A 22,538-nucleotide genomic window follows, 5' to 3' on the forward strand; every position below is an offset into this window, starting at 1 on the left:
TGTTCTGTGCTTGGAGTACACGGACTCGCTGACGGAGAAGGGGTGGCTCAAGGCCGTCGACGACGAGTTCGACGAGGAGGATGACGACGAGGTGCTCGACAAGAAGCGGAAGAAGGGACGCAAGCGACGGTAACACTCTCATTACTAACATTGTAGCGTTGAATCAGGACACGCAGAGTACAAGTATTTGTTCTGTGCTTGGAGTACACGGACTCGCTGACGGAGAAGGGGTGGCTCAAGGCCGTCGACGACGAGTTCGACGAGGAGGATGACGACGAGGTGCTCGACAAGAAGCGGAAGAAGGGACGCAAGCGACGGTAACACTCTCATTACTAACATTGTAGCGTTGAATCAGGACACGCAGAGTACAAGTATTTGTTCTGTGCTTGGAGTACACGGACTCGCTGACGGAGACGGGGTGGCTCAAGGCCGTCGACGACGAGTTCGACGAGGTGCTCGACAAGAAGCGGAAAAAGGGACGCAAGCGACGGTAACACTCTCATTACTAACATTGTAGCGTTGAATCAGGACACGCAGAGTACAAGTATTTGTTCTGTGCTTGGAGTACACGGACTCGCTGACGGAGACGGGGTGGCTCAAGGCCGTCGACGACGAGTTCGACGAGGTGCTCGACAAGAAGCGGAAAAAGGGACGCAAGCGACGGTAACACTCTCATTACTAACATTGTAGCGTTGAATCAGGACACGCAGAGTACAAGTATTTGTTCTGTGCTTGGAGTACACGGACTCGCTGACGGAGACGGGGTGGCTCAAGGCCGTCGACGACGAGTTCGACGAGGTGCTCGACAAGAAGCGGAAGAAGGGCCGCAAGCGACGGTAACACTCATTACTAACATTGTAGCGTTGAATCAGGACACGCAGAGTACAAGTATTTGTTCTGTGCTTGGAGTACACGGACTCGCTGACGGAGACGGGGTGGCTCAAGGCCGTCGACGACGAGTTCGACGAGGTGCTCGACAAGAAGCGGAAGAAGGGCCGCAAGCGACGGTAACACTCATTACTAACATTGTAGCGTTGAATCAGGACACGCAGAGTACAAGTATTTGTTCTGTGCTTGGAGTACACGGACTCGCTGACGGAGACGGGGTGGCTCAAGGCCGTCGACGACGAGTTCGACGAGGTGCTCGACAAGAAGCGGAAGAAGGGCCGCAAGCGACGGTAACACTCTCATTACTAACATTGTAGCGTTGAATCAGGACACGCAGAGTACAAGTATTTGTTCTGTGCTTGGAGTACACGGACTCGCTGACGGAGACGGGGTGGCTCAAGGCCGTCGACGACGAGTTCGACGACGAGGTGCTCGACAAGAAGCGGAAGAAGGGACGCAAGCGACGGTAACACTCATTACTAACATTGTAGCGTTGAATCAGGACACGCAAAGTACAAATCAGGGATGTTGCGGATGCAGATTTTTTGACATCCGCGGATGCGGATGCGGATGCGGATATTTAAAGGCTCACATCCGCGGATGCGGATGCGGATGTCAAGATTAGGTACTTAGAAAACGTCAAATATTACATTTTTAGTATTTTTTAATTAAAAAAAACCGAAACGTTTAGTATTTGAGCAAGAATATAGGTGAGCGTTTTCCAAAAAAAGTGTACATGTCATTCATGTCTTCAAAATATTGACTTCTTGGGCTCATTTTACTCCGAATCATTTGTACATTCACGCCTCATACATGAAAAAAGTGTCCCAAAATGTTGTATGAAAAAATTTTTTTCCAGTGTGTTCATACAAATAAAAAAAAATTCATACAAGAATGTGACGATCAGGAAAGGAAATTTTTGGACACATTTTTTTATGTATGAGGCGTGAATGTACAAATGATTCTGAGTAAAATGAGCCCAAGAAGTCAATATTTTGAAGACATGAATGAAATGTACACTTTTTTTGGAAAACGCTCAGGTGCGTTATATTTAAATATCTGGGTGACCGAGCTTCGCTCGGAAAACATATAAAAACTCGAAAATGCGCGTTTTCCCAGAGATAAGACCTAGCTAGATCGATTTTTCGCCCCCGAAAACCCCCATATAGCAAATTTCATCGAAATCATTAGAGCCGTTTCCGAGATCCCCGAAATATATATATAAATAAACAAGAATTGCTCGTTTAAAGATATTAGATAGATAGATAGATATAAACAGCAACTTCGCCGACTTTTCTGGATCTAGCTAGACGATTTCGTTATAGGTAATGACGAAATTACCTAATAGCACTTACGCCGCCGCTAAGACGTTCCTGTACCGACTTGTTCGACATCCGCATCCGCATAAGCTCCGCATTGATTTTATGCGGATGCGGATGCGGATGCGGATGTTGAAAATAATGCGGAAGTTCCGCGGTTGCGGATGCGGATGCGGATGTTCGCAACATCCCTGGTACAAATATTGTTCCGTGCTTGGAGTACACGGACTCGCTGACGGAGACGGGGTGGCTCAAGGCCGGCGGCGAGAAGAAGCGGAAGAAGGCGCAAGCGACGGTAACTACGACGGTACTTAAAATTTTACATAGAATACGCAAAATCGATTAATTGCTCTGTGCTTGGAGTACACGGGTTCGCTGATGGAGGAGTGGCGTGGTCAGCGATGAGTTTAATGAAAGAGTGACTCGTATTACTAACATTTTTACCTTTGAATCGAGACACGAAAAACCTAATTACCAGTGCTGTATCAGTAATGAGGTTAGGTGTCGATGTCGTGAAATATTTGCCCCTTTTATCCGACTGCAGATGGACGAATTTTGTTTTTCCCGGTTTGACAATACATGAGGTGTCTCATTTATGGGAACGCTGAGGGTGTATTAATTGCTTTACGCAACATCAGTCTTCAGTATTTTTCTAAGATTCCCTAGAGAGCCTAGTGTAAGGATCACTGTAGGTACTGCTTTTATTGAAATTTCTGTATTTCTTGAAATAAATATTTTGCATTTGAATTATATGTCCCAAACTCCGCAGCGTATTCCACGCTATGGAATCTGGCCGGTATAGGCCCCGTGCATGAACTATAGGCGGCAGCACAGGAGCTGTCAGATTTTTGGCGCGAGGCGTAAATGTGTCGTTTATGCTTCCGATGTAGCCCACAAGATGGCAGAACCTAATATGCACAAGGAAATATACCGACGAGAACGGTAGATGGTAGCACTTGCTTTGGCAATGTACATGTGCACATATGTTTCCGATTGGACAAGGTGGCAGACCCTCCAACGCGCACGGTCCCTATAATATGTAAAAGCCATATTGAAGTTGACATTTCATTTGACAGACGCCAAGAGGACTCTGACGAGGAGGACGCGCCGAGCTCGTCCAAGAAGAAGAACAAAACAGAGACCAACCAGCTCAAGAAGACCCTTAAGAACGTCATGAAGAAAGTCATTGACTATACTGACGAGTGAGTACTTACTGTGTACTTTTTTTTTTTTTATTGAATAATACAAGTTATAGGTGAACCAGGATCTATTGAGGGTGCGCCATGTTGCGGAATTTCACTGGAACTAATTTTTTCATACTACACGGAATTGTCACCCTATACATGAGAATAACAGCGCCCTCTTGACAATTATCATATATTACTGGTCAGGCTATACATGCATGTTAATATTACAGGACCCATCGTGGGCAAAACCTTGAGGAGGTTTGTGTGCCGATGGGGAGTTCAAGAAAAAGAAATCATGATACATATATCTATCTTATAATAACTAAAATTGTTATTATATGTAACTAAGGTCGTTAGATTGCAACAAGTGCATTTTAATAACTTTTTTTATATTTTTCCCGTTTACATATTTTGCTCTAGCATCTTCTGGTAAATCATTTAATATTTTAGGCAATATATATGTATACAGCCTAGTGCCATATATGTTATTATATTTGGGTAAACAATATTTGTTTTGGTTCTGTACAATACCATACAAATTTTCAACCCGTTTTTTACCAACTTGAGGGATGAATTTTCAAAAATGCCGAAATTACTTTTCTTGTATTCTAATAATATGCCTTTATACAAAGATTCAAGTCCCGCACACAAAAAAATGTTTGATCTCCATACAAACTTGCAACCCCTATTTAAGCCTTTTAAGGGATGAATTTTTAAAAACGCTGAAATTACTTTTTTTATATTTTTATAATATACCCTTATACAAAGATTCAAGTCCCGCACTCAAAAAAATATTTAATGTGCATACAAACTTTCAACCCCTTCTTCACTACCTTGGGGGATGAATTTACAAAAACGCTGAAATTACTTTTCTTGTATTTTAATAATATGCCTTTATGCAAAGATTCAAGTCCCGCACTCAAAAAAAATGTTTGATCTCCATACAAACTTTCAATCCCTATTTAACCCTTTTAAGGGATGAATTTTTAAAAACGCTGAAATTACTTTTCTTGTATTCTTATAATATGCCCTTATACAAAGATTCAAGTCCCGCACTCAAAATATATTTGATGTGCATACAAACTTTCAACCCCTTTTTCACCACCCTGGGGGATGAATTTTCAAAATCGCTGAAATTAGTTTTCTTTTCTTTTATTATAATACCTTTTTACGAAGTTTCAAGTTCCTAGCTTACAATAAAATTTGAACCCCAAGACAAACTTTCATCCCCTTTTTACCCCCTTAGGGGTTGATTTTTTAATAATGTTCAATTAATGTTATTTTTTTATTTTATGTTACGCGTTTATAAGAAGTTTCAAAGTTTTTTTAATAGATTCCATCTTTCAACCCCTTTTTAACCCGGTTAGGGGATGAATTTTTAAAAACGCTGAAATTACTTTTCTTATATTTTAATAATATGCCCATATACAAAGTTTCAAGCCCCGCACTAAAAAAAAATATTGACCTCCATACAAAATTTCAAGCCCTTTTTCACCATCTTAGGGGATGAATTTTCAAAAACGATGAAATTACTTTTCTTGTGTGGTTTTATTGTTTAAAATTCTAAAAGTAATAAAACAAATAATAAAGTTTTCTTTTCTTGTATTTTAATAAATATATTTTTTTACGAAGTTTCAATTTCCTAGTACAAAATAAAACTTGAACCCCATACAAACTTTCATCCCCTTTTTAACCCCCTTAGGGGTTGAATTTCTCAAAATCGCTTCTATCTCTTGTACACTTTATAAATGCAACTTAGTTTCAACTTTCTAGCTTTTGTAGTTTCGGCTCTGCGTTGATGAATCAGTCAGTCAGGACACGTGCATTTATACAGTGTGGAAAGATAAGTCGGGCCCTGGAGGGAAACTACCTTAAATCCTTAAGCTGGCTCATTTTACTTAAAGGAGACATTCCTTTAATTTTAAAAAGAAACAAAACTGCATTCAAAGATTTTCTAAAACTCGCTTGCCTCGCCCGGGACTCGAACCGACTAAAAATTCCAAAAAATTAAATTTTGCAATTTTATTCTACTAGTCGATACAGTTAATGTTAATGATAACATTTCTCCAAGAAACATTAGGTCCTAAACTCGTCTGTCGTACAAAATATCCATAAAATGTAATATTTCGTACTCAAGATTTTTTTAGACAAGCCAAATTGAAGAAAAAAAGAAAAATACTTTGAATGCAGTTTTGTTTCTTTTTCAAAATAAAGGAATGTCTCCATTAAGTAAAATGAGCCAGCTTAAGGATTTAAGGTAGTTTCCCTCCAGGGCCCGACTTATCTTTCCACACTGTATATATAGATTGACGATCTCGGAAACGGCTCTAACGATTTCGATGAAATTTGCTATATGGGGGTTTTCGGGGGCGAAAAGTCGATCTAGCTAGGTCTTATCTCTGGGAAAACGCGAATTTTTGAGTTTTTATATGTTTTCCGAGCAAAGCTCAGTTATATTGGTATTTTATCTACACACCTATCATAAAGCCTGTATTGATGCGTTTTAAAACTACGACCATCATAAAAATAAACTGTTTGGTAAGAATAAATCCCATCAAAAACATTACATGTAAAAAGGTGCAAGTCTCGCAACGCTTTTACTACAAAAAAGTTTTGAGATGTAATGTGAAACCAAGTCGGTTATTTTAATCAGGGGGTGTTAAAACCGTATCAATAAGATATCTTTAATTTGTAATACGTATAATGACTTGGCTATCGCACGGCTGCATAATGACAAAAGGATCATCGTCACCTATTAAAAATAATTCTAATTGAACATAACGCTAGCGATAATTGCAGTTTGAGCATTAAGTAAACATATTTACGAGTACGGTACGAGTAAAGCATTATGTGTGATTGCCAAGTCATTATATGTATTACAAATTAAAGATATCTTATTGATACGGTTTTAACACCCCCTGGTACTGATTGAAATAACCGACTTGGTTTCACATTACATCTCAAAACTTTTTTGTAGTAAAAGCGTTGCGAGACTTGCACCTTTTTACATGTAATGTTTTTAATGGGATCTCATCTCTTTTTGTAGGCAGTCCTTCTTTTCGGGTACTCATACCCATATTATGTATACACATATCATAACTAAACATATCTTCATTCATACTCACATCGTACATCGTAGTGTACGTACCTACTATTTGTAGGAACTGCAACAGTAACTTTGTAATATCATATATTTATATGGGATTACAAACTTACTTATGCAGTTCTTAGATCTTTAAAACCCTTTATGTGGCCATTAAACCCTAACTCTGTACCAAATTTCAGCTCTCTGAGTTTATGGGAAGTACTAATTCTATTCTGATGATCATGAGTGAACGAATGAGTGTCATAAATGCGAAACTTTGCTTTCGCTTAACTTCGGAACTAAATGACCTACAGACTTGAAATTTATGAAGTATGTGATTATAGCTTACTGGATGACGAAAATTTCTGCGTTCTGGTCTTATCCAGAGGTTCTCAAATAGGGGCCTGAAAATGCGGCGAAATGGTTCCAGTAAAGGATGGTAAGGCAGTGTTTGCTTCGCGCTCGACTTGGCGGGGTCACTGCCGTGCCCCCAGATTTCACATCTGTGATAGCATCAAATTCTCATAAAGATTAGGTGATAATGAGTTACTCGAGCATTATTTCCGATGTGTGCAGATCGGGTCGCGTGCTGTCCGAGCCGTTCATGAAGCTGCCGTCCCGGCGCGAGCTGCCTGACTACTATGACGTGATCAAGAAACCGCTCGACATCAAGAAGATCCTCAACAGGATTGAGGATGGAAAAGTAACTAGCATTCACGAGCCGTATATCCTCTAGCAGACTAATAAAATCCTTTCTATTAGTTTTTTAGGGTTCTGTAGTCAACTAGGAACCCTTATAGTTCCGCCATGTCCGTCTGTCCGTTCGCGGCTTTGTTCGGTGGTCAACTTTTCAAAACTAATAGTCTTCAAGAACCATTTTTTAATAAACGTAATATATTCAGAGATATTGCCCTGAAAAAAATCGTTAAAAGTAAAGCTTAGTAAAGACTTTTAAGGAAAACTATAGCGACATTATTGGGCGATTCAACGACACAACTCAAAGCTTAGTAAAGACTTTTAAGGAAAACTACAGCGACATTATTTGGCGATTCAACGACACAACTCAATGTGTTCTCAGTACAACGAGCTGGCCGACCTGGAGCGCGATTTCTTCACGCTGTGCTCCAACGCGCAGGCGTACAACGACGACCTGTCGCTGATCTACGCCGACTCGGTGCGGCTGCGCACCGCCTTCATCGAGATCCGGCGCCGCTGCGACGCCGGCCAGCTGTCGGAGGACTCGGAGGACGAGAAAGGTACGCCAATCGAAGATGTCTCAATATTAACTTACAATAGGCTACATGGCTAATTTTCATTTATGGTATCAATCGATCGGGATTGTTTTTAGGATCAAATGTCTATATGGGACCCATTGCATTGAAGTAACACAAAAGTCAGAAATTGTAGTCAAAGTCCGACAGTCGCACTTCACTCGCGAAACGCCCTATACAAAACGGCCAGGGGCCGTGACGTCATCGCCCATCTTGTATAGGTAAACCAGAACTTTGGGAGTATTGTCATGAGGGCGCTCGTTTTGAATTTTATATAGCAACAATTTGTATAGTGGGGACAATGGAAATCGGCAGATGATTTTTGTTTTAGTCCGACAACTTTAATAAGTGCGAAGTTTGATGTTTGGATATTTCTTTGGTTTTTACGCTTAAATGGCTGACTCGATTTAGATAAAATGAATAGCGTAAAGTCAATAAGTAACGCAAGAGTTATAAGTAAGAATTTATATAGATAATTTTACAAATAACATTATTACAAGACATCAACCAAATCGTGACGACCTGACTATAGTGACATTTGTCCATAAGTTTGAAACTTACCCGTCAATTCAGATGCTAATTTCGTTATGTTTTTTAATGGAAGAAATTTCTCTCCCGCACGTTTTTTTTTCCAATAAATAACTATATACACTATTTACAACTTTTTTCTCTGTAAAATCTAAAACTTTCGGCATGATTATTGCAGTCTAATAATAATTCACACGAAACTAGACAAAGCAATGTTTACATTGTCAATATTGACAACTATCATAGAGGGTAGATGTTGTCTATTATTAAAATTGTTGCCATTGCTAGAAATTAGTACCAACAAATTTCCGTAATATGGCGCACCCTCAATAGATCCTGGTTCACCTATAGTATGGACAAAACAAGAAAATTGCGTTTTTGTCGGTGAAATGTTGCGTTTATGTACATAGTTGCTATACAATATTTTTTTGGATGAAATGTAAGGAATCGAATGGTACCCTTACTTTTATCGTTTTTGGAAGTTAAAAAAAAACTTAAATTTTGATACTTTCAGGTCCTGTAATTTTGTAATTTTTCAATATTTTATTTTAATATCCACATTATTGTGATAAATTGCTCGTTTGCTATCTATTTTACTAGATTTTGTTATAAAATTCAACATGTGCCATCATCCCTATTGTTGGATTAATTCCTCGCATCCCTAAAAGTTTCTGTCGCAGAAAAACTCGCGCATCGTCGCTTTAAATCCCCATCTGTCAGTCTGAATGACGTAAAATCTAACGTTAATGTTTGTTTAACAGCTCCGTCGGGTGCAGCGGCAGAAGAGGAGGAGGACTCGGACGAGGAGTCGAGCCGCTCCGTCAAAATGAAGATCAAGTTGAAAGGCAAGAGCAAGGGCACGCCGGGCCGCAAGCGCAAGCCGCGCAAGTACATCTCCGACGACGAGGATTTCGAGGTGGACTAGCGGGACTCGGCGGCCTCGCCAGACTCGTCAGACTCGTGACCTGCACCGTAGATACTGCGCGACGCCGCGACATCGTCACACGACAATTTTACTCATTTAGCTGCTGGACTACAGACCCTTGAACTAAAATAGACGTACCAAGTCAAACACCAATTCGTGGCGACGGAATAGTACCATTCATGGTACTGCCATCTATTATTTGCATGCCAGTATTTTGTAATGCTGGTATCGATTTGTAATATTATTTCGAAGTCGCGAGTTGTTGTTTGATTTTACTTGTCATTTAGTTCACTTTTAGTGACAGGACTACTTAACAGACTATTTTAACTGAAATGTATAACCATTTTACAAACAGACATTGTTATGAAATTATTCACTATATAAAATATTTCATGAATTTTTTATTGGCAAATGACTGAATCATGTATGGTAAAAGTTAAATAATATGAAATGCTATAAATAAGGACAAATCTCAGGAAATTTTAGTAAACATAATGAATATTTAATGACTAAGTATAGCTGATTTAGATTTTTTAGCGGTTAATATGGTTAAAATTCGTAATAATGATATTATAAAATGGAATTAAATATAGCACCATGCTTTCTTTAATGCGCTATGACATTTTCATATTGACTATGTATCTTTTTAAGAGTATTTTATTCATTAGGAATTTAATAGTAGGGATTTTATTAAGGGAAGATTTAATGTAGAATGAACTTGACTAGTTATATGCGTGCTTTGGCATAATTAAATCAATTTCTGTCAATACACTGTTTTATTTAAAATCCCTTCATTTCACAGAAGTGTTGTAGAAGAGACGGTTTCATTTTCGCTGGAGTAAACGTAATGTTTTTTTTTAACTTTATCAGGTACTACGCAATGCAAGCCTTTAGAGCCGGACCACGCTATGATTTGATGCCAAGCGTTACGTTTGGAGCTTATAGGGATATGTACTTGTGCAAAGTTAGCGTGGTCAGAGTCTTAACACATTCAGTGCCAGCGCTTGCTACGCGCTACGATCGTAGCCGATCACATGAAAAACCGTATGTAGCGAAAAGCGACTACGGATAGTGCACCCGCCTGGCGGGTTGCTGGCAGTGAATGCCGTGCTATATCCGTTTGGTTTATCTGCGGCCTATCCCACTAGGTAAACCTTAGGGCGTCCGCTAGCTAGCGCGGGTGCACGGAGGGCGCACGTACGCGGATGTCAATCTAGGTAAAATCCGACTCGCGCGACCACACCAAAAAAAAAAGAAAATATTGTTAATGCATAAATTTATTTAGCCAATATCTTTCTGGCGTCCCTCGGATGGAAGTCAGCCCACCGGTATTGTACGTGGTGCAAGTTAAGGACGTGCTTATTAAGCGACGAACTGTGCGTAAAGCGCGCCGCGCACGCTGGGCACGGGTACGGCTTCTCGCGCGAGTGGACGCGCCGGTGGCGGCGGAGGTCCCCGCCCGTGTAGAATGATAAGTCGCAGCAGCCACACTTGAATGATTTGTTGCCGGCGTGCCTGAAATCAAAATAATAAACTTGTGATTTTGGATTAATAAAATATTATTATGTAATCTATTTATCAGTTGAAAATTGACTAACATGTAAGGGTTATTTTTCAATTTTACTAATAAAATATCTGGGAGACCTAAAATAGCTTGGCTCGGAAAACATATAAAATCTCAAAAATTAGCGGTTTCCCAGAGATAAGACCTAGCTAGATCGATTTTTTGCCCCCGAAAACCCCCATATACCAAATTTCATCGATATTGTTAAAGCCATTTCCGTGATCCCGGAAATATATATATATATATAAATATGCAAGAATTGCTCCTTTAAAGGTATAAGATATCCAAATTCAAAAACAAAACATGTTCATCTGGGTCTCAAGTATAATATGCAAATAAATATTTTATAGACCCTACATGACCCTACTAAGGTAAACGTACTAGTACTCGACATGCTAATGCCCAATAGATGACACCCTGCTGTCACCTCTATTGACAATGACTTAAGTTTCAGGATGGTATGTACTGGGACCGTGTCAAGAATCAGTATGTTTACCTTACTATTCATTTCTAAATAAAAATATTCTTCAAATTCATATTCAACATTCACAGATGTTTATTGATCTTACCTCTTCAGATGGACTATCAAACTCTTTTTTGTGTTAGTTCTGTATCCACACAAGTGACATTCAACATTCTTCTCCAAACTATGTTTTAACCGATGGCTCTGCAGCTCGGAAGAAGTAACAAAAGTATCTCCGCAGTCCTCACAGTTGTAGTTGCGAATGTTGTCATGTCGGTGCATGTGATCCTGCAGGCTTTTCTTTGTTTTAAGAGTTTTGTGACAAATTTCGCAGTTGAAATTTCCTTTTTCATGGACTAGCAAGTGTTTTTTTAGTGAAAAGGCATGTTTAAACTGCTTGCCACATGTGGAACAGGTGTAGAATGTAGTAAGACTGTGTATTTTGCGGTGTGCTGCAAGACTAGAGGACTGTGTAAAGCTTTTCCCACATTCACATTGGTATGGTCTCACCCCATCATGCCTGTGCATATGATTCACTAATGTTTGGCTGTGGGGGGTGTGGTATGGGCATTTAGTGCAGTGGTAACGTCTTGAAGCTCCACTGCCAGTCACTCTGCCTGCATGCTTACGCTTCTGATGCATACATACATTATGTTTGGCTAGAGATACCTTTGATCTCAACACTTTATTACATATACTGCATTGAAATTTGGTTCGAGTATCAGAAAGAGAAATGACATTAAATGTTTGACTATGTACTCCATCAGTTTCCGACTTAATTGTATCATCTAATGTGATATCATGATCATAAATATCGTAATTAGCCTCAATTATGCCTAGTGGGGCATCTTCAGATTTATCAACTTCCTTTATGTTATTAACATTACCACCATGTTTCGTCTCTTCCTTAATTTCTTTAAGGTAATTGTCATATTTCTTTTCAAATGTTAAGCACTTCAATCTAAAATTATAGGCTATATTTAATTCATCTATACATTTCTTGCACATCACATTTGGCAGGCCCTTTTCAGAACTTAGTTTTATTTGGAAACATGTATATATCCTACTAAGAACTTCTTTGGATTCTTGGTTATCATCAAATATATTTAAAGCGTGGTCTTTTGTTTTGTTTAAACATATGCCGCAAATACTTGAAGAGTACATGGTTAAATTTGAACTTGAACTATACCTACATATTCAATTGTAAGTAAATGGTGGCCCAGTAGAATAGCTAAATATAAGAAATAGCTGTTTAAATTATTAAATTAACAAGATTTGAAGAGATCGTTGATCGTTTTACAAAGAAATAAACAAACATTAATTTTATAAATTGCAATGCAAATAAGCTCTTAATTTTCTATCAATAGATACGACATTGCATTGCAACCATATTGCAACGATCGTTGCCATCAAAGAGTAAAGTAAGTGTTGCCATCATTGGAATTATGACAGACTTGAAGAGTATTTTTGCTCATATTATTCAAGAGTTGTATTTTTCTTTTTGGATAATCTTCTGCCGTACATCCTTCACGATGGTCACGTATCATGGCTTTATGACATCTGTCGCAGTCGGATCGTATAATCCGCCGTATTACATTACGGCTAGCCGTTTTACAAAACGGGCGTTTTGAAATGGGGCGGTTCGACGATTAGCCATATTGAATGCGGCTGAATGAAAATCCGCCGGAATGTATTCGGCGCCATACGTTCTTCAACACGGCTAGCCGTAATGTAATACAGCGAGTCATTAGCCGCCGCCGCCGCTTTGACAATTTTTAGTTCCCATTTTTAACACTCGTGGCGCTGCCTGACATAACAACAACAAAACAAACTATGAAAAACGCTGGGGTGTCCATCAAATCTAGAGTTCGTCGGACTGTTTCTTTTCAACAAACATTTCCTTCGCAACCAGTTTCGCAACTTAATTTCTGAGCGGTTTGCCCTTCGGGCATCTGAAGCTACCTAACGAACCTAACCTACTAATAGGTAGCTATTGATTTTGTAGTGAGACGTCCGTGAAAACATTACACTTTGGGGAAAAAAGCGTAGGTAGGTAAGTAGGTTAGGTTCATTAGGTAGCTTCAGATGCCCGAAGGGCAAACCTCCCAGAAATAGTAGCCCCGCTTGCGGGGCTCCGTCTATTTAAGTTGTGAAGGAAATGTTTTGGAAAAGAAACACATGTAGTGCGGTGGGACCATGGTAAATATAAATTAAATTGCAAACATTGTCAAACTCCGGTTACGTAGGCGACCGAAAGAACTGGTCACTCTACAATCTAAATAGTAGATACGATGCGGCTAAACGTAGGCCGCCTTATTGAAGAACGTATCGCAATGACAATCCGGCTAATCGTCGAACCGCCGCATTTCAAAACGCCCCTGTTTTGTAAAACGGCTAGCCGTAATGTAATACGGCGGATTATACGATCTGACTACGACATATCTTTTACAACGCGCGTTTGAATGAAACAAATGGATACATTTATTAATGGGGCACTTAAACGGTGAAGCTCGGTCTCCCATATCTGATATTAGATCTTGCTATTTTTTAAATGTATTTCTGACGATCACAATATAGATTCTTATAAATTGAGATTAATGTAATTTGTACTTTAATCATATATTGTGAAATAAATAAATCTATATTTTTCCCCCAAAAAGTGGCATGACTATCGTTTTTTATTCTAATGAAAGAAACAAAATATATTGCGAGACATAACCTAGCCTAGCTGCGTCCCTGCAATTGCCCTGCGCTGAATTTAATAAAGGTGTGTGAAGCGATGTCTTGATAATCTTATTTTTATATTCTATTCTAAAATGTAGTCTTGTGCATAGGCACGGTATTATCTATCAGTTGCAAGAAAAGAGAGCAAGCAATGAATCCTAATATAGAATCTTGAGCGTAGCGAAAAACTAGCTCTGGTTTGGGAACTTTTCTCCAAGTACAAAATATCCGCTTCAATTGCAATTCAATCGAGCTTGAGCATGCAAAATTCCGCACACTCGGTGCTGTCTCAACCAGCCACCCAATTACCTCTAGCCTAAATAGTACAATAGATAGGGTGGAATAAAACGAATAAAATCGACTCCAATGGCATTTATTGATATACTTTTACATGCCACTAAGCTTCCGCCTGGTTCTGCAGACGCTTGATGAAGGAATCCTTCTTCTGCTTGATTCTGTTCTTCCTCTCTGCCACGGTGAGCTTGCGTTTGTTCCAGCGTTTCTGCTTGGCCGGGTCCTTGCCCTCCTTCTTTTTGTGTGATGGGTCAGCGCGGATGGATTCATGTGCTTTCTGGTAGATGGTCTCAATCTGCACAAAAAGGATAAGAATAAATGCATGATAACAAACTACTAATTGTATTGGCTTGCATTTAGGTTGTGCTAAGCTGTAGCAATAAACGAGACTCTTTGAATGAAAACAATCAAAAAGTTATTTGATATTGCAAGTAATTTTGTCTAACTTCGACACTGTTCACAATTTTATTGTAAAACAGTAATTTGGTTAGACGTTTGTAATAGATTACTATAATTCAGGTCCAAATATTCAAAAATAAAAGTACAACATAGGGGGCTATATAAGGCTCCAAAGCCTATGTATCACTGCGACCATCGCTGATCTATTGTGATCAAAATAAAAGTACAACATAACATAAATTATAAAACAGTGCTGCACAAGTTAGTTAAACTTACCGCATCAGCATTTACACCATTCTTAATGTATTTGCTGAACTGTCTCTTGAATGCATCATCGTCATCCTGCTCCAAGTTGCGCATGTAGTCGGCAACATGTAGACCAAAGATGTGTGACCTGGACAATGATTAATACATTATTTAGTCTTATATATTTGTTTCACAAGATAAGAGTTAGCAATTTTGATAGCCCAGACTGTGAAACTGCTATTTTAAATGTCAATTTCTATGAAATTAAGACATTTAAAAAGAGTTGGGCAGTCTGTGCTATCCAACTCGCTGCCAACTTAGCTTGGTCTTAACCTACTACCTATATAGCATAGATAAATGATGATGATGATGGGTAGATGATATGGGAGGATCTACCCTCCTATATTTGCTACTTATTTTTTGTTGTAAGGCGCTGATTAGATTTAAGCAGTAACCTGCCATAACAATCTTTTGAGAAAGAAATATGTTAGCAAAATCGGTTTAAAGGTTAAGTATTAACATTTCGACAACCAAAAACCTTGCTAGTTTATGTTGCTCTAATAGGGCTGTCCAAATAATCAACAAAGGTATTATTCGGTGGATGAATAGAGCCAAAACTATACTTGATGTTATAAGTTTGGGGCAACTGTGTATTGTTGGGCTTACCTATGAACATCGGCATTGAATTTCTTTGCCTCTGCATCATAACCAGGGAATCTTTTGACAGAGTGAGGTACATTCAGGCCACCGTCAACGGCACCCTTCATGGCTCCAAACACTCTTGCGCCAGTGGTGGTGCGAGCCAGACCCACATCCAGGTAACATCTAAAGAGAATAAATCAATTAGTACCAGGTATAATGCACATCTTTATTTATTATAAGGCCTCTTGTAGTCAGTAAATACATTCAACATGATTTGTTAGCATTTGTACATTGCTCTCTGTCCGCCCGTATTATTGTCATCACTTCATAAATATAGATGTAATAACTAATTTTACTGGGTATAGAACCTCACCTGAAAGCGCTGGGTCCACTAGACTCTGGTACATGGAACTCGTCACCAGTGACTTGTGTGGCACCCACATACAGGGAGTCGAGGCCTAGCCTCTGCAGCAGTCGTCGAGCCAGCAACAGACCAGTGCAGTAGGAGGCGGCATAGTTTGTAAGACCGACCTAAACAACAATGTTATGTCAGCAATAGCAAAAAACAACAGGTACTGAAGATTGTTAAGTAGTAATATTGATCAGTAATGAACATATAACAACAGGGTGTTGTGAGTTTGTACGTCTCTTCAGACCGCCCGTTCTGAATCATCATTTACTAATAGGCATACATAAATTTTACGCAGAGCTTCTTAATAAACACGACAGGTAATGCGCCAGCGTGATATAATAACACGTGCTACAAGAGTTGGGTTAGAAAACTACGCGCAGGGAATATTAGACTAGACATTTATATACAAAGCAGATTTGGAAGTCACAATAAACAATTAATAACAGACCTTGACGCCATAACGCGGCAGTTCGTGGGAGTATGCGGCGCATACAATGTGGTCTCCCTCGATGCGGGAGTAAGCGACCTGGCAGGTCACATCCTTGTTGGAGAGACGCACGATCAGGCGGTACTTGGGGGTGTTGTACTTGTTCTTGTCCTAAAATAACAGGATACACGTGAAAATTCATAATAAACAACTCGCAACACAGGCAGGGTCAATCGATCGCTATACAATGTTTGCAAAGCAAGGTATTAGTGAATTACCTGAACGACGAGACGCTTGCGGGCATAGTAGTCGGTTTTACCCTCACGACGCCTCTTGAACTTAACTTGGAATCTCTTGAAGTACTGCTTATTCTTCACCACTTTCACGAAACCCTAGAAACACTAGAGGTTAGAATTCGTTTGCGAAACAAGGTTATCATCTGCAGACGTTAAATTATCAGAGACACTTTATAATCACTATGTGCTACGGTCGAGAACAAAACATTACTGCAGCTTGATAGAACATCTCACTACAGGTCAATCCTGCATCTTCCGTGGCCTCAGATGACGCGCATGTGTCGGTGTTTCATCATTTAGGTTATAATCTAACGAATGTATTGTTTAAGCAATAAAAACGCACCATTATTCAAGAATCACAAGTACACAGAAATAAAACTAAGTACTATAGCGTGGTATTTTCAACTAAATACAATGAACGGGAATCGCGATATCACAATATGTATGATGGAAGGCGGACAACTAAATCTGGTTATATTTCAATGATCACAGGTATATAATATAAATTATCACAGAATTACACAGTAACACACTTAGTTACTCGCGCTTTCAGCAATATTTTAACTATAATCACTCACCATTTTTTATTTAACTAAAAGTCCGCGACAGTGGTATTCACTTCAAGAACACCACCGGAAAAGAAAGCTTTTTTAAACACGTCTACCACCACTGACAATTCTATGAAAAGTTGCCAGCTTAACGACATGACACCTTGGCTTGACCAAATTTAAAAACCATAAACAAGTGAGCATTTAAGGCGACTGACTATTAGTCGAATCGAAGGTGAAATTATTAGAGCAAGCAAGTAGAGCAAAAAGTGCAGAAAGAGAAGAGTTGTGGAATGTATGTGGCCGAGTGTCTATCCGAAGACTAAACTAAAATCTCTAGGGCTGAAACAATTTAGAAGACTTTAATAATTCTTCCAATGAAGCGAGTCATATAATATTGATCGAACTTCGCTTGCGAAGCTCGTTTGATCATATATAGACGGGCGTACCAGACTACAACCTTGCTACGGTTCGAGGCAAAAGGCAACATCGTATTTTTTTGCTCTTGTAACATTTTTTTCTAACTGTCACTCTTCGTTATGGCTTCCTCCTATTCGTATCCTGAATTATTTTTGGCGGGTTTTATATTTACCTTGCCCTTCCTTTACGAAAAAAGTGATGTTTTTCGATATTACCTGAAGTTTTTCTTATATTATGTATATGTGCTAGTGATCTGCACCGTTTTATTACCCGTAGTGCTACTATATCCCCGCGACGTAACTAACTTAGTGTAAGATATCGATTATTTTTTTATTCTGAATGTCAATCTATAATTAAGTGTTAGAAATGTAAATATATTCTTATATGTGGTGGTGCACAGTGTTGCTTCCAGGTTTTGCCGTTATGCTTCTTATATAGTGGGAATAGAATGGGAGTTGAGAGGTCTGGAGCACTGGGACAGCGAGCAGTGCTACATAGTCATTTCCAATCATCAGAGCTCTCTGGACATTCTAGGTCAGTGCAAAAATAAATATTTTTATTATAAATTAACATTCGTCTAACAATTACGAATTTTATTTATTTTATGGCAGGTTGATGTGTAAATAAGTAATAAATAAAACAAAGCTACGTAAATAAATAATCTAATACTAAATCTAATCACTTATTAATTACTTATTAATTTTAATGTAAGAATCATAGTTAAATTTGGAAGTACATTAATCATCTCCCTTTACTTATTTAGGAATGTTCGAGATGTGGCCCCGGATGAAGCGCTGCACAGTGGTCGCCAAGAGACCACTGATGTTTACCGGAGCATTTGGGTTTGGTGCCTGGCTATCGGGACTGGTGTTTATTGACCGCCTGAAGACTGACAGAGCTCGTCAGCTCATGAGGGAAGCTACTGAGCGTGTTATTCAAGAAAAGGTGACAACAAGGCCTATTGCCTCCATTAACCTTTTACCTATGTAATTTTTTCACTATTGTACTGGTTTCGTGTAGGACTCCATAGCCTTACTAGCTGGTACAGGACAAAAGCACTGCACTGCAAGTTGCTTTTGTAAGAAAGTCAGTTGCGGTTATTCTGAATACGAACTGGTCTAATATAATTTATTTATTGATATGTATATAAATAAACATTATGCTAAGCAATATATTTATTTTCATAGACTAAACTCTGGGTATTCCCAGAAGGTGCAAGGTTCAACAAAGGTAGCATCCAGCCTTTCAAAAAAGGAGCGTTCTACCTCGCCATTGATGCTCAAATACCCATCATGCCTGTTGTATTCAGCCAGTACTACTTTCTGGACAGTGATACCAAAACTTTTGAACCAGGTGGGTCATGCCAAGTTTCATATACATAATTTAAACATGTTGTCTTCAATTAGAGCATAGTTTCGATTGTATGGCAGCAGCAGGGTCCTGTGACTCTAGGTACAATCATGTAAAGATTATCTAAATTAATTTCAGGGAAGGTAGTGATCACAACTTTGCCGCCTATACCAACTAAGGGGATGACCCGCGACGACATAGAGGTGCTCTCAGAGATGGCGCGCCAGAAGATGATTGAGGTATTTAACGAGAGCTCTAAAGACCTCGTCATGCAGAAGAAAATCGCCATATAATTTAAAAGAGCTCTTACAAAATGAATAGAAAAATAAGTAGGCTTAGAGTACTCACTCAGATAAAAACCCTTTTATAATAAGTTTTAACCGACCTTTGCGACTTATTTGTAATAAGATTTGAGCTTAATAAGTATTAAGTTTTAAGAGAGTTTTAATGTTATTAATTATACGTTTTACCATACCCCCCATTCAATTTATTATTATTAAGTAAGAAAACTCATGTATGGAGTGAGAACTCTAAGTTTACTCGACTCTATTCAAAAGGCGAAGGCGGCGTGACACAGAGGGTAAACTGTAAACTATTGTATAATAGCTCAATATATTAGTCTTATTTTAAGCAGTTGCGACTTGCGACTTCCCTACCCAAAGAGGTGACTATGACGGTACTTCATAGGGCCAATCAATGTACCTATTATCGTTTTCATTTGATGAATTTTTGTAATTAAGTTTTATTTAAGTAGTATTATTACGTTTACAACAGGGGCCTATTACATACCAAAGATTTTTGACCTATTTGTTTATGTATTATGTTATTAATATTCGTTGGTTTAAATTGGCACTATTTGTCTGTTATTAGTTGTTTAGTTATTTTTAAAACATACAGTATATTGTCTATTGATCTCGCATAAGCCTAGCGAAGCTCGAAAATCGAAGTTTGTTTGCCTCTCTGCTGCTCTTGCGCATTTGAGAGTTAAGAAGGAGATAGACAAAACTTCGATTATACCAGTACCACGCATTATAAGCGAAGTAACAACTGAGAATGAAACCTTACCAGTGGTAGGTAACAAGTGGGACTTTATTGGTGCCATTTGTTCCTCTGAGGAATGGTGGACAAAGCTTATTAATTAAGCGGGAGTAGCGTTGGTAGGATGTTGCCGTTAGACAAAGCCTCAAAGGCGAGTTCCAACGGTAGCGTTATATATAGCTAAGTCACTTCACCAAGGCGCAGAATAACACATATTATTGTGACGTTAACGACTAATATCGTTTAAATCACTCGCATTTGTGTAATGACATATCTATACCTACGTATTTATGACTGTGAACTATTCAAATAATATTAGCCTTTAAGATCATTTACTCAATATTCTAAGCGGACCGATGCTTTATATGTGCAATAGCACATATCGAGCTATGACTATCACAAGCTCGTGCTTTACAAAGTAACTCCTAGATTTAAACATTGTGCACTGTAATTTATACGCGCGATACGAGCTTGGGAAACTTATATCTCGCTATTTCCATAGTTTCTTAGTTTTGAACGCTGGAGGGCTACTAGGCATGATTAGGATCAGAGTAATAAGCAAAGAGTAAATAAGTATAATATAATAGGTAATAAGTATGACAAGCTGTTGGGTTGTCACTCTAAAACCATTCTAAGATATAGGTTTCCAAAGAAATCATGGTGTCACTAACAGCAAAAAACTCAACTACCTAATCATTGGCAGACCTCACTCCATACATCAGTTTTAATACCAAAAAGACTATTAGCATCTAGCATCGAGTAGCGGAACTATCAGTACTGCTACTTGACAATAGATGTAGCACCGACCGGAAAGTCTTATCTCAACAGCATAAGACTTTCCGGTCGGTGCTACATCTATTGTCAAATAGCAGTACTGATAGTCCCGCTACTCGATGCTACATCTACAACACTGAAATTAATAGTCTGAACTGATGTATGGAGTGAGCACTCTTGTCTTACTATATTTCTCTATGGTAAAGTCAATTTGACGCCTAAGTGGCTCTTAGCAGCGATGATCACAGTCAATGCGTGTGTATCTACACTGTACATTCCTACTGTCATAGAGAAAAAAGAGTGCTCACTCCACCAGTTTTAGTACCAAAAAGACTATTAGCATCTAGCATCGAGTAGCGGAACTATCAGTACTGCTACTTGACAATAGATGTAGCAGTACTGATAGTTCCGCTACTCGATGCTAGATGTAGACACTGAAATTAATAGTCTGAACTGATGTATGGAGCTAGCACTCTTGTCTTACTTATTTCTCTATGCTACTGTACAGTGGCAATGCCAGCTACATGTGTGCATTAAGGTAAGAATTAAATTCACTTTATTAGGATAAAGTGAATTTAAAAAGGAAAAGTGAAAGACGCTATTTCCATTGACATTGTGGTACCTATATTCGTTAGTCGAAAACGTCTAATTTCGATTAGATACGCAAATTAAAATCTAGTACTACGCGAGTATCTGGTAAATACGTCATCTAATGTAGGATCTAATCAATTTAATAATAAAACACAAAATTACAGAAACAAACCAAGTTTCTGCATGGCTATTGAATATAAGAAGCACTTCAGAATGTACTGATACGATATTATGAGTACCTAGTTAAATGTTAGTTCGGCTAAGCCATGTGTGTCATATCATATGGCTGCCATCGGCTGTGTTTCGGCCAAGATCTCGTCTTGGCTCGTGAGGTTGTGAGAGAGCGTGTCAGTCAATAATAAACGTAACCCTAAAGAACAGGGCACTTTGATATTAAAAGTCCTGCACCTCAAGAGAGGTGACCAGTCCCTGAATTTATGTACTATGTTATGTTAAATGGTCTAGAAACTGGTTAACGAATGTATTTGTAAACGTTTAAATTAAACAATAAAAACTGGTAATCTGCGTAGAGGAAAAAAATACGGTGAGATATATTATTTCTGTAAGTGGCGCCATCTGCAAAAACGACGAAGTTCGCGTCAAACGCTACTTTGTGTTGAGGTTGACTGTCTTCATTGTTTTATAGTCATGTTAACTGTTGATAAATTGTATGTCTAATGTCTAGAAAAAATAAATTTATAAAAAATAATTGAACCTTATCAAAGATTTATTTAAATGGTATTTATATATCATGCAGTGGGCTCCACTTTCGTTAGCCAGGGTCTATACCTTAAGTGCGTGTTAGTTTTTCAATGTATTTATGTTATTCTCTCGACCATTGCAGTATTATGTGAAACATGTAAGTTGCCGTCACCAATCCATATTGATCACTGCGTTTGTTAGTTTTATTTTTAAGTCTAATAATAAGAGCATATACTACCTATACCTACTTAAGTTTATAGATTAGAAATGTGTGGCTAGAAACTGATCAAGTATTATCATTATCACACAACTGTTTCATATTACCTAACAGTTAAAGACTACCTTATAGGCTATTTTTGATTATTATTGATCTTTATAAGTTTTTCCTGATGTGTACGAACTAGTCGAGTATGAACTCAAAACAAAAACGGCCGTTTTAACTTTG

General features: G+C 38.6%; 4 protein-coding genes across 6 annotated transcripts in view; 2 read left to right on the top strand and 2 right to left on the bottom strand.

The window, feature by feature from the left end:
- LOC134661592 (ATP-dependent helicase brm) overlaps window positions 1-9,299 on the top strand; it is a 33,971-nt gene extending 24,672 nt beyond the window's left edge. Inside the window, exons 25-28 of the mRNA XM_063517725.1 lie at window positions 3,284-3,409; window positions 7,056-7,182; window positions 7,558-7,735; window positions 9,040-9,299. Of these exons, the coding sequence (XP_063373795.1) occupies window positions 3,284-3,409; window positions 7,056-7,182; window positions 7,558-7,735; window positions 9,040-9,203 (595 nt within the window). The 3' untranslated portion in view covers window positions 9,204-9,299. The remainder of the gene's footprint in view (window positions 1-3,283; window positions 3,410-7,055; window positions 7,183-7,557; window positions 7,736-9,039) is intronic.
- Window positions 9,300-10,467: 1,168 nt separating this feature from the next.
- LOC134661862 (zinc finger protein 37 homolog) lies at window positions 10,468-12,408 on the bottom strand. Its single transcript, XM_063518075.1, has 2 exons — window positions 11,337-12,408; window positions 10,468-10,718 (listed from the first exon to the last, which is right to left on the bottom strand). The coding sequence occupies exons 1-2, from the start codon at window positions 12,392-12,394 to the stop codon at window positions 10,481-10,483; spliced, it is 1,296 nt and encodes a 431-aa protein (XP_063374145.1). The 5' UTR covers window positions 12,395-12,408; the 3' UTR covers window positions 10,468-10,480.
- Window positions 12,409-14,311: 1,903 nt separating this feature from the next.
- The window catches only part of LOC134661596 (large ribosomal subunit protein uL18), a 226,170-nt gene continuing 217,943 nt past the window's right edge, over window positions 14,312-22,538 (bottom strand). Inside the window, exons 1-7 of one of the 3 annotated variants that reach the window (XM_063517733.1) lie at window positions 17,249-17,379; window positions 16,653-16,766; window positions 16,396-16,545; window positions 15,909-16,066; window positions 15,560-15,718; window positions 14,924-15,041; window positions 14,312-14,543 (exon numbers count right to left, since the gene is read on the bottom strand). In XM_063517733.1, the coding sequence (XP_063373803.1) occupies window positions 14,352-14,543; window positions 14,924-15,041; window positions 15,560-15,718; window positions 15,909-16,066; window positions 16,396-16,545; window positions 16,653-16,766; window positions 17,249-17,251 (894 nt within the window). In that variant the 5' untranslated portion in view covers window positions 17,252-17,379 and the 3' untranslated portion in view covers window positions 14,312-14,351. Of the gene's footprint in view, window positions 14,544-14,923; window positions 15,042-15,559; window positions 15,719-15,908; window positions 16,067-16,395; window positions 16,546-16,652; window positions 16,767-17,013; window positions 17,039-17,248; window positions 17,380-22,538 lie in introns of those variants that run through there. The other 2 variants (XM_063517734.1, XM_063517735.1) reach the window with 2 other exon arrangements.
- Window positions 17,728-19,475, top strand: LOC134661038 (1-acyl-sn-glycerol-3-phosphate acyltransferase alpha-like). The gene is made up of 5 exons (XM_063516938.1): window positions 17,728-17,948; window positions 18,039-18,172; window positions 18,402-18,583; window positions 18,826-18,991; window positions 19,127-19,475. The coding sequence occupies exons 1-5, from the start codon at window positions 17,758-17,760 to the stop codon at window positions 19,279-19,281; spliced, it is 828 nt and encodes a 275-aa protein (XP_063373008.1). The 5' UTR covers window positions 17,728-17,757; the 3' UTR covers window positions 19,282-19,475.

Source organism: Cydia amplana, chromosome Z (genome assembly GCF_948474715.1).
Source record: "Cydia amplana chromosome Z, ilCydAmpl1.1, whole genome shotgun sequence".
Classification (NCBI taxonomy): domain Eukaryota; kingdom Metazoa; phylum Arthropoda; class Insecta; order Lepidoptera; family Tortricidae; genus Cydia; species Cydia amplana.

Coding starts and splice junctions, on each gene's coding strand:
- LOC134661862 (XM_063518075.1), bottom strand. CDS start 12,394: ATGTACTCTTCAAGTATTTGCGGCATATGTTTAAACAAAACAAAAGAC. Junction 10,719..11,336: donor TTGATAGTCCATCTGAAGAG/GTAAGATCAATA, acceptor TTTTGATTTCAG/GCACGCCGGCAACAAATCAT.
- LOC134661038 (XM_063516938.1), top strand. CDS start 17,758: ATGGCTTCCTCCTATTCGTATCCTGAATTATTTTTGGCGGGTTTTATA. Junction 17,949..18,038: donor CGCGACGTAACTAACTTAGT/GTAAGATATCGA, acceptor GGTGGTGCACAG/TGTTGCTTCCAGGTTTTGCC. Junction 18,173..18,401: donor GAGCTCTCTGGACATTCTAG/GTCAGTGCAAAA, acceptor TTACTTATTTAG/GAATGTTCGAGATGTGGCCC.